The sequence below is a fragment of the Chrysemys picta genome, chromosome 9 (assembly GCF_011386835.1).
Source record: "Chrysemys picta bellii isolate R12L10 chromosome 9, ASM1138683v2, whole genome shotgun sequence".
Classification (NCBI taxonomy): Eukaryota; Metazoa; Chordata; order Testudines; family Emydidae; genus Chrysemys; species Chrysemys picta.
Window position 1 is genome coordinate 21734718 of NC_088799.1, and position 17969 is coordinate 21752686.

Consider the following 17969-nt stretch of genomic DNA (forward strand, 5'->3'; position numbering starts at 1 on the left):
TCCCGGCCAGGAGACCGTCGAAGACCGAGGCCTGGACCCTAGCTGGCCTGAGCTACCCCGGGCACGCTACAAGGAGGAGCCGCCGGAGCCCGTTCACGCCCACCACTGGGAGAATCCCTGGGAACCCCATCCCACCAACCCGGAGGGCGAGACTGCACCCGAACCCCTCCGCCCCTGTTGTTACCCAGAGGAGCCGCCCGAGGACCGTTGGCCTGACTTCCTGGCAGAGCTACCGGACCTGCCACCAAGCCCTGGCCGAGAGGAGCCCATGCAGATGGACTGGCCCGAGCCTGGCGCGACGAACGAGGTAGGCTCTGAGGGGGATCACGGAAGTGGCCCGGGGGTAGCCGACCCCGGTCCGGCTGCAACTGAGTGTGAGCCAATGTCAGTGTGTTGCAGTCTGGATACCCCACTGACCAGCAGCGGCAGCAACCGCTGCTAGGGCCCCGGGCTGGAACGCAGTGGAGTGGGTGGGCCTGCGTTCCCCCCTGCCACCCTCCGCTCACGGGTGGCAGGCTTCCCCCTCAGCCAACGTTCGGCTACAGCAGCCTAGGCATATCCTGGGCTCTGAACTATTTGCTCGCTCAGCCCCTGCAAACAAGGGCCTGAGCTAAACTGTGTTTGCCCCGCCCTGATCCAGGGCCTGGGGTCTAAATTGTCTGCTCGCTCAGCCCCTGCAAACAAGGGCCTGAGCTAAACTGTGTTTGCCCCGCCCTGATCCAGGGCCTGGGCTCTGAACTGTTTGACCGCTCAGCCCCTGCAGTCAAGGGCCTGAGCTTTACTGTGTTTGCTCCGCCCCTGCAGTCAAGGGCCTGAGCTTTAACTGTGGTTGCTCCGGCCCTGCACCGAAGAGCCGGAGTTTCGGGACTAACTGACTGCTTGTTCCCACAGTAGTGAGTCGGTGTGGCTCCCCTCCTGCCCGGAAGGGTCGAGCCCCGGCTAAGACCTATTACAGGGACCTACTGTATAGCACAATGGAGCCTCAACCTATTTGAGGATTCTAAGCAATAATGTAAGACAATCAGGAACATAGATTCTGCCTAACCCAGGAAATTTTACAAGAAAATCCCCACCAGGATATACAAGGCTTTATAATAAAGACATGGAATCAGATTTTTATTTTTTAAACAAGGGCTCCCACTGGTGCTAGTATCAGTTCAGTCAAACCAAAGGTAACACAGGTGGGAATTTAAAAAAAAAAATTCCTAATGTAGACTGCGTAAGTGTGTTATTTTTGCTACATCTGTTGCTCTTGAAGAACAATGCTTAAGTAGCCCCTTTTCAGTGTAGGTACTTATTCAACCACCATTGTTATAGTAGAAAACTATTTCCTAACTATTTAAATAAAACTTTCTTCCTTCTCAGTCTGCAAGGAGAAATAGTTTGATAACTTTGTGTCCATTTATCCACGATGCATCTGATGAAGTGGGTATCCACACACAAAAGCTTATGCTCCAATACGTCTGTTAGTCTAAGGTGCCACAGGACTCTTTGTCGCTTATTACAGATCCAGACTAACATGGCTACCCCTCTGATATTTGATAACTTTGTGCATCAAGAATTTACTAAGGGAAAGCCAAGTCAAATAACTTAACATTGTCTTTAGTTCTGAAAGTGGTTAAATTCCATTGTTATTCTGTTGAGGAAGCAAGTTCTACAGTCTAATGTCCAGCTTCTGTGAATGTTTTATTTTCTACACTTGGAAGCCTCCTCATATGGTTATGAGTTTTTCATTGTTCCAGTGGAACACTTCAACCTTTTTCATACCAGAACTACTGTGGAGTCTCCTGCTTTTCTCCTATTAGCAATATAGGAAATGTAGGACAGTCAAGACTCCTTGATAACATAAGAGAGGCAAATGAGAGAATCCATGTTATATCCTGTACTTGAAAGAAACTGTTACTTACCTGTATTCTGTTTTTCTCCAAGATCTGTTGTGCCCATACACATTCCACTCCAGGCACGTATGCCCTGTACAGTTGAGCCAGAGATTCCTATCAGCAGTACTGTCAGAGCTGTTCCTGCATGTCTTTGTACCTCCAACCAAGGGCATACAGGGTGGGGCTGCCTCAGTCCCCTCTCGATTCCTTTGCACTGGAGTCCTGATGACATTAGACTCCAAATAGTGGGGGATGGAGGATGGGATGTGGAATTTGTATATGTGTACAACATATCTGAGAGAACCAGTTACTGTACAGATAAATAACTCTTTATTCTTTCTGCGCACATATATTCTATGTTAGGCAATTCTCAAGCAGTAGCCCAATGGTAGCAGGAACTCAGAAAATATTTAAACAATTTTTCCACAGTTGGTCTCTCTGCTGGACACTTTGGCAATTCATAATGCTACATGAAAGTGTGAACAGAGAATCAAGTTTCTGCTCTGCAGATGTCCATAACAGGGACATTACTGAGGAGGCGTGGGTCCTTGTAGAATGAGCAGTAATTCTCTGGTGGTGTGAGGCTTCCAAGCTCATAACAGGTTCATGTACATTAAGAAATCTTATTAGGTAGACTCTGGGCTGAACACTTGTCCTCCCATTGTCTTAGCCTAAGACATTAAATCTAATGGAGGATCAAAAAGACAGAGTCCTGTCAATGTAGAATGACAGTGCCCTGCGCACATCCAAAGCATGCAACATCTCCTCATACTTATGGATGTGCAGTTTAGAAAAGATGATCAGTAGATCTACCACCTGATTTAGACGGAATTCTGACACTTTTGATATATAGTGTTGTTGTAACCGTATTGGTCCCAGGATATTAGTGTTTGATAGGAATTTCAGATGAGGTTGTAAAGATGCTTTGTCCTTAAATTATACATGGTAGACCTGCAAGTCCCCCATTCTCCTAGCAAATGTGAACACCAAAAATGCTGTTTTAGCAGACAAATGAAAAAGGGAGCAGGTGGATAAAGCTCAAAGGGTGGTCTCATACGCAATGACAAGACCAGGTTAAGGTCCCAAGGCAAAAGTGTAGGTCACTAACGGTAACTAGAGTTCCTTTGAGATGTGTCATTCTTATCTGTATTCCACACATGGGGTATGTATTCATGCCATGCGCCCAAATCCGAAAATTTTTCAAAGCAGCGTCTGTTGACCCGCATGTGCACACTAGCTCTCCTTGCATTCCCAACCTAGAAGATAATGTTCAGTGTGGGTCGATGCCTCTGGAGTTCCTATTCTTACTGCAAACACAATAGGATCCGAAGCAGAGGGAATGGAGGGCAGGTAGTGGAATACAGATAGGGACCCCACATCTCAAAGAACTTCCAGTTACAGTAAGTAACCACCACCACTACTCTGAGTGATGATCCCTACATGTATTCCATGAGCAGTGTTCAGACTGGAGGTAGGTTTGAGGAAGCTGGTAGCAAAGATGCTTGCAATATTGCTGATTCCACCGCTGCATAATGGGTTGCAAATGTGTGGATCAAACTCCAGGTGGCTGCTTTGCAGATATTTTGCAGTGGGAATGTCTGATAAGGATGTCAGGGAGGCAGTTTGTGCTTGTGTGGAGTGAGCTGTGACTCCCCTAGGGAGAGGAATGTTTGTTATCTTGTAGCACTTTAAGATGCATTGCAACACCACTTAGAAATCCTCTGGGAGGATATGGCTTGCTCACGGAATCTCTCTGCTATGGGGATAAAGTGTCTCAGTGATTTCCTAATGGGCTTGGTTCTTTGCAGGTAGAATGCCAGGCCCTTGTGCACATCAAGGAAGTTAAGTCTCTTATCTTCAGAAGAAGCATGGAGCGGTTTGTCCGAGGAGGCCAGGGAGGAATTGGTGGGAGTACGGGGACCGGCATCATCGGCACACCCCAAGGATTCCAGAATGACCATTGAGCAGGCCACTGTCCCTGCTGCCATGCCACCACTGCAGATGCCGCGCCAGTCTCATGGGCCAGCGGTGATTCACCCCTTCTTGGCTGAACTCCTGCTCTGACTCAGACCATTGCACCTCCGGTGACTAGGGCGGATCTGTGGAAGCCTGAATCTACCAATTGACCCTCGCCGGTGATCGGTGAGAAGAGGGTGAGGATCAGTGCCTGCTCAATGAGCGGTACCAGAGAGGTGAGACCAGTGCCATGATGGGGATCAATCCCACACCGGTGGGGATCGTCTATGCTATAGCAACCTGTGCTGTTGCACTCTCTGGCAGGAGGCTCGCCGGTACCAAGACTGGTGCCTTGATTCTGGTGTCCTATGCCTCATAGGGGGAGAGCGTGGCGTTGGGGACCTGGGTCGTCTGGTCAGCGACTGAGGTTGCGGGACTGGGGTCCTAGGCTGTGTTGATGGGGACCTATGCCTGAGGTTTGGGGACCGAGGATGCTCCACTGCCCTTTGGGGCAATCCCATGACTGGCTTATGCTAGGATGGTGGGGCCCTAGCCGAGTCCAGTGTGGCATGTGTGGTGCCGGCCAGCCTACTGGATCTTAAGCTACCGGGGCCACTTTGGGCAATTAAGTTCTTAGGAGGAGCAGGGGTCCCCTGCAGCTCCTAGGAGTCGGATTCCTGGCTGGGCTAGGGGGTCCGACTACAGCAGGGTGAGCACATGGCCTGACATAGGTCCTTTGCACCTAATATACCACCACATGAGCACGGCACTCAAGAGGGCGCCACAGACCACTGTACAGATACCGCTAAGGCAAAAATCTCTGACAATTGTGCACATGGGCGTGCACACACCTAGAGTGGAATTGAAATGAGCAAGCACTCAAAGAACTGTGTATGTAATTATCACTTAAATCATCTTCTGTACTAGATGACTGGATGATAGCTAATTTGATGCCAATTTTTAATAAGGTTTCAGAAGCAATACTGGCAATTACATGCAAGTAATCCCAACTTCAGTAGCAGGCAAATTGGTTGAAACTATAGTAAAGAACAGAATTATCAGACACACAGATGAACATAATTTGTTGGGGAAGAGTCAACATGGCTTTTGTAAAGGGAAATTATGCCTCACTGATCTATTAGAATTCTTTGAGGGGGTCAATAAACACATGGACAAGAGTGATCCAGTGTACTTAGACTTTCAGAAAGCCTTTTGACCAGGTCCATCACTAAAGGCTCTTAAGCAAAGAAACCAGTCATGGGATAAGAGGGAGGTCCTCTCATAGATCAGTAACTGGTTAAAAGATAGGAAACAAAAAGTAGGAATAAACGGTCAATTTTCACAATGGAGAAAAGTAAATATTGGGGTCCCCCAGGCATCTGTACTGGGATCAGTGCTGTTCAACGTATTCATATATGATCTGGAAAAAGGGATAAACAGTGAGGTGGCAGAGTTTATTAATCGAGATAGTTAAGTCCAAAGCTGACTGCAAAAATTTACAAAAGGTATCTCATGAAACTGGGTGACTGGGCAACAAAATGACAGATGAAATTCAATGTTGATAACTGCAAAGTAATGAACAATGGAAAACATAATCCCATTATATATACAAAATGATGGGGTTTAAATTAGCTGTTACCACTCAAGAAAGATCTTGCAGTCATTGCGGATAGTTCTCTGAAAACATCTATTCAATGTGCAATGTAAAAACAAAAAACAAAACAAAAAACCAAGCTAACAATGTTAGGAACCCTTAGGAAAGGGATAGATGCTAAAAAAGAACATATCATAATGCCACTATATAAATCTATGGTATGCTCACACCTGGAATACTGTGTGCAGTTCTGTTCTCCTCATCTCCAAAGAGAGAGACTAGAATTGGAAAACATGCAAAGAAGAGCAACAAAAATGATTCAGGATATGGAGCAGCTTCCATGAAAGGAGAGAATAAAAAGATTGGGACTATTCAGCTTGGAAAAGAGACAACTAAGGGGAGATATGATAGAGGTGTATAAAATCATGAATTGTGTGGAGAAAGTGTTATTTACCCCTTCACCTAACACACAAACCAGAGATGCTGCAATAAAATTAACAGGCAGCATGTTTAAAATAAACAAAGTACTTCTTCACACAACGCAATCAACCTGTGGAACTCACTGCCAGGGGATATTGTGAAGGCCAAAACTATAACTGGGTTAAAAAAAGAATTAGATAAGTTTACGGAGGATCGCACCATCAGTGGCTATTAGCCAAGATGGTCAGGGATGCAATCTCATGCTTTGGGTGTCCCTAGGCTTCTGAATGCTAGATGGTGGTCATACCTGGCAGAATGGCAAGAGTAACCTCTCGACTATCTATTGGGGCTCAACTGTCTCTGCAGAGATACCAGTGGGACTATCTCCTCCGATTCACGTGAGTCCAAGAACTGCTCCATCAGTAGTGGCAGTGTAGTTGGTACCAGGGGATGTCTGCCAGATGTTGGAGATAAGGCTCCTGGGACAGTGATATAGACTTTTCCTGAATAAGGACATCCCTCAGAAGGGCTGGGCTAGACAAAAATGGAAACTGTGGATAAGGGAGGAATATATCCTCTGGTATTATACAAGTCTCGGTATGCACTCGTGTCCTAGGGGTTCCCATAGGTAAGTCTGACGGATCCGGTACATCTGTAGTGACTGAACGCTTTCTAGATAGATGAGGCAACACTGATTTTGGATCTGGACCAGTACTCAGACAGAACTGGTGAGCATCGAGTCTCATGCTTCAGTACTGAGGGAACTGTTGGATTGTACTTTTTATGCATCTTGCCCTCCAATCTGGGAGGCTTCATCAGAGCCAGTTTCTTAGGTTCCGCACATCTCACCCAACTGAACAGGCTTGGGGAGGATGCAAGTTTCTCATGGACAGTCCTCAAGGGGGATCTGTCCTTGCATCCATGAGTGTGTCCTCTACTCTCATGGGGAGCCCTCAAAGATGAGTCCTAGCACTTGAGGGCTCTGCTCCAAGGCACATGCTTGGAGGGGCACTGCAGGCCAACGTACAGGGTGGTCTCCCTGGCCTGAATTGGAGAGGGGCCTCATAGCCTCCTCCGCCAGGTGCTTACATAGGTGAAGCTCCTGGGCTTCTCAAGTTCTGGGTGGCAAGTTGCAACAGACACAGTACTTCAGAGTTATGTGCCTCACCCAAACTGTACAGGCAGAGTTGATGTTCATCACTGATAGAGAGGGATCAAGGACAGGAGATGTAATTCTTGAATCCCAGGACTTTGGGCTCAGTCCCAGAGCCAGGGAGGGGTTCACCAAGCAGGGGGAGAGATAAACACACTATACTACACTAAAAACTTGAACTACTAACTACAAATCTAAGAATATAACGGTTTACAATTTTTTCTTTATAGGTCATGCAACCAAGTGAAGGAGGACAATTCCAACTCAGGACAGGCGGCAGTAGAGAAGCAACTGGAGAGGCGTTGACCTGCACTGCCTCTTATTTCGTTGGGAGCAAAAAAAGATAGTTACTACACATGTGTGGACCAAAAGACACTGCTTTGAAAAATTTTTAGACTTGGATGCATGGCGCACATGTGCAACCTACATGTAGAACACACACAGGGACCATCACTCAAAGAAGAGCTGGTACTGTAACCTGTGGATAGACTAATTAGTCCTTTCAAGACTCCCCTGACCATAGGGGGGTAGTGGTGGTGGTAATGGGGAGGACTGGTCTTGAAAGGCCAAGATGGCCACCAGATGAATTTTAATGAGCTCATTGGTAGGCCTGATTCTTTCAGGTCTAGTAGGTGTTCCAATATCTTGAATCTATAATGCAGATGGAGACAGAGCATCCAGATCAAGAATCTTTTCCACTTAGTCAGGTAGGTAGCTGTTATGGATTCACAGGGTCTGGGATATGCCCCAGCTTGTAGCCAATCCCTTGGGGGTGACCCCTTGTGTGTCCTGGACCCCAACAATTCCACAGAGTTCCACAGGGTAGGACCTTGCCTCCATGACTCTGAAAAGCTGGATCTTTGGGCACCAGCAATCCTTGTCTCTCTCCCTGACTCTCTGCAATGAATCCAGTCAAGCCAGACTCCTGCTGGAGGCTTCTCCATACCCCTTCAGGGCACAATGCTCAGTCAGTATTTGCAGCGACCCCAGGCAATCTTTTCAAAACAAGGTAGTAATGTATTAGTCACCTGGCAGACAATTTTGAAATACAGAGAAGCAAAGGTTAAGAAAGAGCTCAGACTGGCTAAAGCCAGGGCACCCAGATCCATGCTGCTGTAGGAACTACCTAAGATTCCTTTGTCTGTTCCTTTTTGTCTACCAAACATATGCGTCTGTCATCAGAGCTCTTAATACAGCCACCTGACACCTCTTGTTTTACAGCCATGCTTTTTTCACATGTTCAGCTGCCTCTGCAGCTAGGTGTTAATTTTGGTCATTGAGGTTCTCATTGTCTCTGTAGCATCTTCCACTTAAATGTGTTGATTCCAGCCCACACAGTCCTAGTACCTTTATGGCAGGGGTGGCCAAACTGTGGCTCACAAGTCACACATGGCTTTAATGTTAAAATGCAGCTCCTGGAGTCCCACCTCATACCCCTCCCCCCATTTCCCACCTACCAGACAGGGAGGTGGGGGAGGGGAAGAGGGAAGCTTGGGACCTCTGAGTTGCAGCAGGGTAGTGGCTTGTGGCATCTGCCCAGCAGGGAGGGAAGATCTCAAGGTGCGCTCCAGCTCTCGAACTTCTGAAGATTGTCCTATGTGGCTCAGAGTGTCAGTAAGTTTGGCCACCCCTGCTATATATCTCAAATACCTAGACTGATTTCCCATGTCCTACGGAGAAAATTTCCCCCAAGTGGTAACAATGCCAAGGTACCAAGTCATATAGACAGCTCATAAATATATTACAGAAAATTCCCACATTTGTCACAGTAGCTCTAGAAGAATGTCTTTCTACTAATTAACATCTTCTGAACCAGATGAAAATAGATTCTATCTTTAGCTGTTAGCCACCCACCATCCACGCTGTAAGGCTGAAACTGAATGGATTGGAGTGCAGCACCTGATTGTAGTGCTATGATATAAAGAGGACTGGTAACATGAATGGAGGTTGGATTGAAGTCCAAGTACTAATATTATCTCAGCCAAGCTGGGGCCATGAGATAGCATTATGGAGTGTTCTTGTTTCAGCTTTCTGTTTACTTTGGGAATCAGTGGATTGGAGGGTATTCTTACAGGAACTCCAGTTCCCAGGGTAGTAGGAATGCATCTTTCACATAGCTTGGGCTATGACCAGCCATGGAACAGAAGCAGTTCATTTCTTCTAGTCTTTGGTTGCAAACCAGTTCGTATTGGGGAATCCTCAGCTCTGGAAGACTGCCCATAGTATCTTGTTCTCCAGAGACTGATCATGATTTCCAATGAACTTCCTGCTGAGATGATTTTTTAAAAATTGTATACAACATTCTTAAAATAAAAATTAAAGACACTCCGCCAAACAACCCCCCCTAATTTTTTCCTCATGAATGTTATCCTTACACTTTCAATTGCTTTTCTGAAATAAAAAGTTCCAGCAGTTAAGGATTTTGTTCTATATTTGACTTTTAGATGAACGCTCATGAGGACTCACCTTCTCTCCTCTCTGCTCATTTAACATCTCAACTCTGCGACACAGAACTTGAATAGGATCTTTTAACCGTCCTGATCCTATTAGGTCTTCTAAGTATTCAAGCATACCTTCATCATGTTCATTCTGGCCTTTTGGTTTCATCATTGCAATCTGTTCGACTTCCCCCTTTAAAAAAAAAAAAAAAAAATTAATCTAGATTCTATCATTCTTAGGGGGTTGGGGATTTTTGACTAATGTTTCTTTCTAAGAGAAAGAAGGTATTGGGATGCAGAGAACATGAAGATCTTTACTATTCTAAGCCACTTACATGACAAGTCAGATGTTATAAATTACAACATAGTAAGGCAGTAGTCAGAACTAGTTAGTCACAATACCCATATATCTAGTGAGGCACTTATGAATATAACGAAAATTTTCTCCCTCTGAAGATACTGTGGTGATGGTGTGAGAAAAAAATATGTTCTCCGTAGCCCACCCTCCAAACTAAACTTCATCACTCTATAAAACTTCAAAGGCACTTCTCCCTCACCTGAAAAACTAACAAAAATGACAACCCCATACCATTTAAGACAGTTTTATTTTCATAAAAAAGTATTTAAGGTAGTTTGATCGGGAGTGGAGCCCTATTAAGAGTAGTAGTTTGGAAAAAATATGTTTCAGGAGCAGTGTTCTGATTGGTCACTTGAACCTTTTGGGTGTCCAATTGGATATTATTATTGGGGAAAAACAACAACAACAGAAAGCCTTGTTAAATATTTGTTAACTTTCACTGCTATATTTATTTCTTCCTGCACAGCATTATCTCTGAAAGTATATACCACAGAAAAATTTATTAAAAACAGCAGCAGATCTAATTTTTTATTATAAAGTAGAATGGGAAAATAGTTGTAAAAGAATTATAAAAATTTGATGTTAAGACAAACAATGTATTTTAGTTCTTGGTGTGGTAAATGGAACAAACTTTTTATTTTTTAAAAACCAATTACATACTTCACCATATGTTTGGAACAAAGTGGTGATACATCTTCCAAATTCATTCAAAATATTGCATAATATTTAGTCTAAATTCAAAATTGTAAAGTAACAAAAGATATCAGAAATGCATGTATATTTAATACATTTATTATTTGTATTGCCATAGTGCCTAAGAGCCCTACTCATGGACAAGGACCCCATCGTACTAGGTATTACACAAAACAGACCAAAGAGAGGTCTATGCCCCAAACAGTTTATAACCAAAGACAAGAGTTTTAGCTATGTGGATGGATAGGAAAGGCAATACCTTAGAGATTGTTATACAGCAAAAGTCTGCAAAATAGACATAGCTTGGATGTGAGGATCTAGAAGGAAGTTAAAGTCGAAAGTGATACCTAGGTTAAAGACCTGATTAACAGACAGGATGGTAGTATTGTCCACAGTGATCGAAAAAGGACACAGGGAACTCAATCTCTGTTTTAGCCATGTTTGAGCTTGAACTGATGGCTAGACACCCACAAGGAGATATCAGAGAGGCAGGCCAAGATTTTAGTTTGGACAGAATGGGAAAAATTTCTTACTGATAATTTCCTTTCTGCTAACACTGTCTCCCAAGATTCTGGATATCTGGGCTGCTCCGCTCTACAGCTCACAGAGGTGGATAAAAGATTTGGCTCCATGTGCCCTGGCTACCGACAAATAAGTTATTCCAAAGCAGTGAAAAAACTTGAATAATGAATATTCCAGAGGTAATGAACTAACTATGTCCAGCAGACAAACCAGCCAAAAAAGCACTGGATCAAATCCAAGTTGTGTTCCATTTGTGAGGCAGCCTTCTCAGGCTCGGCAGATGCTGAGTTGTGCCCAGCCAGTCAACCTTAACTCTATTAGGTCTTGGGGCTACGAGTTGAATAGGAATGTGGGACTGCCAACCCACCAAAGCAGATGTGATGCCAATGTGGAAAAATGGACCAGAAAGAGCAGAATAAGGGAAGTCTCTAAAGACTAGAAGGACTCAGCCAGCCTGAGAAAGCTGCCTCACAAATGGCACTGTTTGGATTTGACCCAGTGCTTTCTTGGCTGCTCTACCATGCCTATATAGGGGCAGAATAGCTGGCAGGGAGACACTATAGTGGAAGTTCAGGGTGGATTAAACCACCAGATTGCTTAAGACCAACCCAGGGAGGAGGAAAGAAGCCTGAAATAGAGAAACTGCTTGCTGCTGCCCCCCAAAAGGAAAAAATAATAATGGAAGAAATAAAAAGAGAAGTGTAACTGCCAACTGACCGCTGCCATCTTTAATCCACCTCTGTGAGCTGCAGCTTGGAGGGGAGCAGCCCAGACATCCTGAATTGCCGGAGATGCTGTGCTGCAGAAACAGACAGGTCAGAAGTAGATCGGAGGGTCATCAGCATAGAGATGGTATTTGAATTTGTATTTGCAGACGAGGTTATCTAGAGATAAGATGTAGAGGAAGAAGAGAAGAGGACCAAGGAGAGAGCTCATTGGAACTGTCAAAAAGTTGACTAGAGGATGAGGATCCTCCGAAGGACTGATTAAAGAGATGGAGAACTAGGAGGAGTTACAGAAGCCATGGTAGAAACAAGGTTTTAAAAAAAGGAGCAACAACCAACTGTGTAGAAGGTGCCTAACACACTAAGGAAGATGAAGATGGTTCATTTTGAACTTTGGCTAGGACACGGGTCGGCAACCTTCGGCACGCGGCTCGCCAGGGTAAGCACCCTGGCGGGTCGGCCAGTTTATTTACCTGCTGACGCGGCAGGTTCGGCCGATCGCGGCCCCCACTGGCCGCGGTTCACCGTCCCGGGCCAATGGGGGCGGTGGGAAGCGGCGTGGGCAAGGGATGTACTGGCTGTGGCTTACCCTGGCGAGCCGCATGCAGAACGTTGCCGACCCCTGGGCTAGGAAGAGGTCAGAGACTTTGGCAAGAGCGGTTCCATTTACTTATTTGGTATAGGATGACACCTAGTGGCCTCACTTTTCTCTCACTAGAAAATATGCAAGTCCCGTGCAGTTGAGCAGAAGAGAAAAAACTCGGTAGAGCCACATCTTGTACTTTTACATGTTTTGTGTACTTATTCCTCTTCCCTGCACAAAAATATCCACATTAATATTGAGTCATATGTAGGAGCACTTTTTATTTTTTTATTTCAAAGCTATAAAAAGGTGTATGCATACAAATTTTGTTAGTTTTCTGACTTCAATTATTAGACAAACTATTAATACCTATTGACATTAGTATTTATTAAAGTGATACAAAATAAATCAATCCTTTTTATAATCTGTCACATTACCTACCCTTATTACCAGAGTATATGTATACCAAAATGCAAATATTTTCTAATGAGTACAGTTCAACTGGGCTACTGTTCTCATTGCTAACTACATTAATGAAATGATTGCTCGGTTTATACAGTAAGGAAGATGTATTAAAAAAATATTTCTGTTACTAGTTTAAATGTTGAATGGTTTCATTCAATAGATACTTCCAGCAGCTTCTTTCCACTACAGGCACTGAAAAAGTTAAGTATGCATTGTATAACCTCAAGATGGCTATTATGCAGTTTAATCATGTATCCCTTCCACATGTTCAATTCTAACTAGATGCAAAATACATAACTAGGCCAGGGTTTTGAACACCACTCATGCTGTTCTTGTCCATATCTTGAAAGAGTATTTAAAGAAAATAGCACCAGCAAAAGTGAAACTCAAGAGACAACAGACAAACATATTCAGAGAGAAAGAGAAGAGCAATAAGTTTAAGCATATCTGGTGTAACTCTTGTGCCTGGAGGAGAAGAGAAAAACCATTAACTTAAAAATACTAATATATACTATTTAAAGGAATGTCTAATGAATGTAGAAATTCAAGTTGACAGTATCCCTCCAACACCTATAAACCTCTAATAAAAAAAAAAAATCTCAATCTCAAAACTGCCCCAAGGAAAATCTTTCAACAGTTTACCTTACAGTATATGCCTTTTACTGAAAAGTGAATGTCTGGGGGCGGGGGCAGAAGCACACACAGATGTAATGATACATACATGATTATGTAATGATAGATGCATAAGTGATCTGTGAAGGACCATCGTTGACTATGGTATAAGAGCTCCTTTGATATGCTGGACTTATGTTTCTAGGTGTCGTCAATCCCAAATAGAGATGCCCAGGGCTTGAAAAATTTCTTCAGTGCTCAATAATCCCAAGAACTAAAATCAACTCACTAAGAGAAAACACCTCTTTTCTGTTTTCCCAGAGGTCTGGTTTCACCACTAGCTGCGCTTTTTTAGTCAAAGAAGGCTGGGCATCCCCCCCATCACTAATCGGAACACATGTTACACCAACCCCCAGTTTTAGATTAAAGACAGCCCTCCTATGCACTGTTTTAGGATTGTGTACACCAGGGCAAACTAGCTGGCCTGTCAGCTCCCGCTGGGGCACCGGGTTGGGGGCCGCACAACACAGCTCCCGAAAGCTATGGCATGGCCCTGCTCTGAGGGTTGCGGGCCGCTCCATGTGTAGCAGCTGGAAAAGGGACATGCCACTGCTTCCAGGAGCCACTTGAGATAAGCGCTGCTTGGAGCCTGCACCTCTGAGCATCTCCCCACGCCCCAACCCCCTGCCCCAGCCCTGATCCCCCTCCCGCTCTCCAAACCCCTCGATCCCAGAATGGCGCACCCTCCTCCTACACCCCAAACCTCTCATCCCCACCCCAGAGCCTGCACCCCCAGCCAGAACCTTCACCCCGTCCCAGCCCTGATCCCCCTCCAAACTCCTCATCCCCACCCCAGAGCCCTCACCCCCTCCCGCACCCAACCCCAATTTTGTGAGCATTCATGGCCTGCCATACAATTTCTATTCCCCGATGAGGTCCTCAGGACAAAAAGTTTGCCCACCCCAGGTGTAGCCTATTGTATCGTTTCTTTCCCCTGCTTCTTCAGCTTCACTAGCCATACTTTCTATCCAATTTCACTTATCTTTTTTGCATTGTTTCTTTACTGCTTTGTCAAGGTTCCTGTAGGTTTGTTTTGTTTCTTCAGTCACATGTTGTAGTACTAAAGTCTTTTGTTTTCTTTTTGTCTATAAATTTTCCATCTTTCTTCTGAGATCCACTGTTCTTTATTGCTTCCTCTCTTTCTACCAATTATCTTTTCAGCTGCTTCTAGAATAGCTGTTTTGAAAAGATCCCAGTATTTTTCCACTTCGTTTTCTTCAAGATCTTTAAGGGCCTCAAACCTATTCTTGACCTCTATCTGGTAGTCTTTTCGTATCTGCAATCTTGTAGTTTCTGTGTATTGAATAATCTGAGTCTGTGTTCTCTCTTTGTAATTTTAAATTTGCTTTAAACTTCAATTTGATGTTTGCTTTCAGCAACTAGTGATCACTCCCTATATCTGCTCCTCTGAATACTCGTGTCTAACACTGATGTTTTCCACCTTTAACTAACACAGATAAAGTCAATCTCATTTTGTGTACGGCCATCTGGTGAAATCTATGTCTTTTTGTGTATGTTTTAATGTTGGAAGAAAGAGTTGCAGATGCTAAGATTGTTTTTGGCACAAAATTCAAGAAGTCTTGTGCCATTGTCTGTCGTTGTTCCAGTTGTATGTGGGCTGCCGACTGTTTCCCAACCTCCTCTTTCATTTCCAATCTGGGCATTAAAATATCCCATAACCAGGACAAGATCGTTGTTTGGTATTTCTTTCATTACATCATTCAATTCTGTATAGAATCTCTCTTAGATTAACAGGATATGGATCAAAATTCAGAAGTGTCCCAGTGAAAGGGAAACAAGGAGAAATTTTGAAAACACGGGAGGAACAAAAAAACAGATGTGTGGAACACTTTAAAGAAGTGATAAACCAACCAGAACCAATTACAAGTCTGGAATAGAACAATGATAAGCCATTAGATCTAGATATAGATGTATCTGAGGTAAAAAAACATTGCAGAAGCTGAAAAACAAGAAGACACCTGGTTTGGACAGCATTCATCCTGAGATGCTTAAATATGGAGGAAAAGACGTGGAATCAGTCATCTGTTCAACAAAATATGGATGGAGGCAAAAGGGCCGGAAGAATGGACCCTCGGTATCAGAATCAAGTTACCAAAGAAAGGTGATCTAAACAATTGTTCAAATTGGAGGGGAGTAACACTTCTCTCGGTCACAGGAAAAGTAATAGCAGCAATCCTCCTGAATAGAATGAAAGGAAAGATAGATACCATCCTACGTGAACAACAATCTGTATTTAGACAAGAGAGATCATGCACAGACACTATTTTCACCCTGAGACAGATTATTGAGAACACAATTGAATTCCAAAGCAGTCTTGCCATCAATTTTGTGGACTTTCTAACGGCATAAAAATCAGAGTATCAGGGTTGGAAGGGACCTCAGGAGGTTATCTAGTCCAACACCCTGCTCAAAGCAGGACCAATCCCCAACTAAATCATCCCATCCAGGGCTTTGTCAAGCCTGACCTTAAAAACCTCTAAGGAAGGAGATTCCACCACCTCCCTAGGTAACCCATTCCAGTGCTTCACCACCCTCCTAGTGAAAAAGTTTTCCCTAATATCCAACCTAACCCTCCCTCACTGCAACTTGATACCATTACTCCTTGTTCTGTCATCTGGTACCACATTTACACTGGCATTTGATAGTGTAAACAGAGAAATAATGTGGAAAATTGTGGAATAATATGGAATTCCAACAAAATTAATTAACATTGTGAAGACATTCTACGCCCCCTGCATTAAAATGGAAAATAGATTGAGTAAACCATTCAGCATCAAGACAGGTGTAAGACAGGGATGCATCCTGTCTCCTTTTTTGTTTATCCTAGTCACTGATTATGGATTAAAACAATGAGATAGTGATACATATGGCCTAAAATGCAACTATTCAAGGCTATTTGATCTAGACTTTGCTGACGACATCGCTCTTATCAATGAAGATGCCAATGGACCTCAAAAATGCACAAACCAAGTAAAAGAAGTAATGAAGAAGATACGTTTGAGATACAATGCAAAGAAATGTAAAGTCATGTAAATGGGGACTATAGGGACAGAAATCAATATTGAAGAGAAACTGGAGAAGGTGGATAATTTTACATATCTTGGAAGTACCATCAGCCAAAATGGTAATAGTTCCCAGGGAAATAATAAGAAGAAGAATCGGGAAGGCAAACACTGCATTTGGAAGACTCAAAAACATCTGGCAAATCAAAAACATCTCCCTCAAGACAAAACTGAATGTGTACAAAGCAATTGTTATTGCCATTACAACATATAGCAGAGAGACATAGCAACTTACCAAGAAAGATACGCAAAAGCTGGATGCATTTCATCACAAGTGTCTGAGAAGAACATTGGGAATAACAGAGATAGAAAGACGAATGAATAAGTCTGAAAAATTACTGGACAAGGCGCCTCTCACGAATAATCTACTAAAGAAGACATCAGTGGCTGGGACATGTGCCGAGAATGGAAAAAGAACGCTTACCAAATACTGTCCTTAATGGAAGCCAGAAAATGCAAGAAAGAGAGGAAGACTGCGAATAACATGGAAACGAACAGTTCTGAACAACATCAAGCACCTCAACATGAAATGGGAAGATTTGGAGAGAAGGGCAGTTGCCAGGAAAGGATGGTAAATGTGGGTAGCCCAATGTGTAGGAAAGCACGGGATGGACTAAGGTCTCCTACACACAGCTCTCCTGGAGTGACTGGTGTTTTCCTCTGAGACTGTTGCTCCCTCAGCCCAAAACAGGGAGCAGCAGTCTCCAAAGGAAGGCCCTAGGCAACCTGAAGACCAGTGGTGGTGAAGACAGCCTTCAACGTACCTGCCACGCCAGCAGCAGGCTCCTCTTGCTTGGGGAGGGAGCTCTTTGCCAACACCACCCCACCAAGACATCACTCTACCGCTTTACTTTGCGGTCAAGAGCATAGGGTTATTTTTGCAGACGTAAGGGCTAGAAAAAAGTTTTTAAAAGCAAGAGCTTATATTCTGTAGATTTTCCTGGATATTTCAAACTCTACAGGTATCCATGCTTTTAAAATTTCTTCCTATAAAAAGATCTGATGATGATGATTAAGGATCAAACTCACCAGAGAGTAGAAGCAAATCAGAATAGCTTAGAATACAATCTCCTTGTTAGCACATTTAAAGCCAAAAACTCATAAGCAAGACCATAGCAAAGGAATTCCAGTGTGAAAGTTCTTCCTTTAAGGAAGGGGGTCTCAGTCCTTCTCTGATTGAACAGGTGCACTCTAGGCCTGATTAGGGGGCAGGGTAGCACCTGGGATCAGGAAATTATATATAATGAGGCTTCGGACGCAGGAAGGGAGAGGCAGGACTAGAAGCAGGGAGAGGCCTGGGTGTCAGAAACTCTGGAACCAGAAGACCTATGGGTATGTTCCTGTTGCCACTGTCCTGTAGAAGGGGCAGAAAACTGGGGGAGAACCCAGGAGAGATATGGTACTTTCAATAAGCTCAAGGCAATCAG

The 17969-nt window shown here is 44.0% G+C and overlaps 1 protein-coding gene and 1 long non-coding RNA gene across 7 annotated transcripts in view; one reads left to right on the forward strand and one right to left on the reverse strand.

Annotated features, from left to right (window-relative positions):
* Positions 1-17969, reverse strand: part of SMC4 (structural maintenance of chromosomes 4) — a 102339-nt gene that overhangs the window by 63748 nt on the left and 20622 nt on the right. For all 6 annotated transcript variants that reach the window (XM_024102531.3, XM_005299186.4, XM_024102533.3 and 3 more), the window contains one exon: positions 9470-9634. In XM_024102531.3, the coding sequence (XP_023958299.2) occupies positions 9470-9634 (165 nt within the window). The remainder of the gene's footprint in view (positions 1-9469; positions 9635-17969) is intronic.
* On the forward strand, positions 3689-9420 carry LOC135973486 (uncharacterized). The gene is made up of 2 exons (XR_010590345.1): positions 3689-4072; positions 7234-9420. It is a non-coding gene; the product is annotated as an uncharacterized LOC135973486 (long non-coding RNA).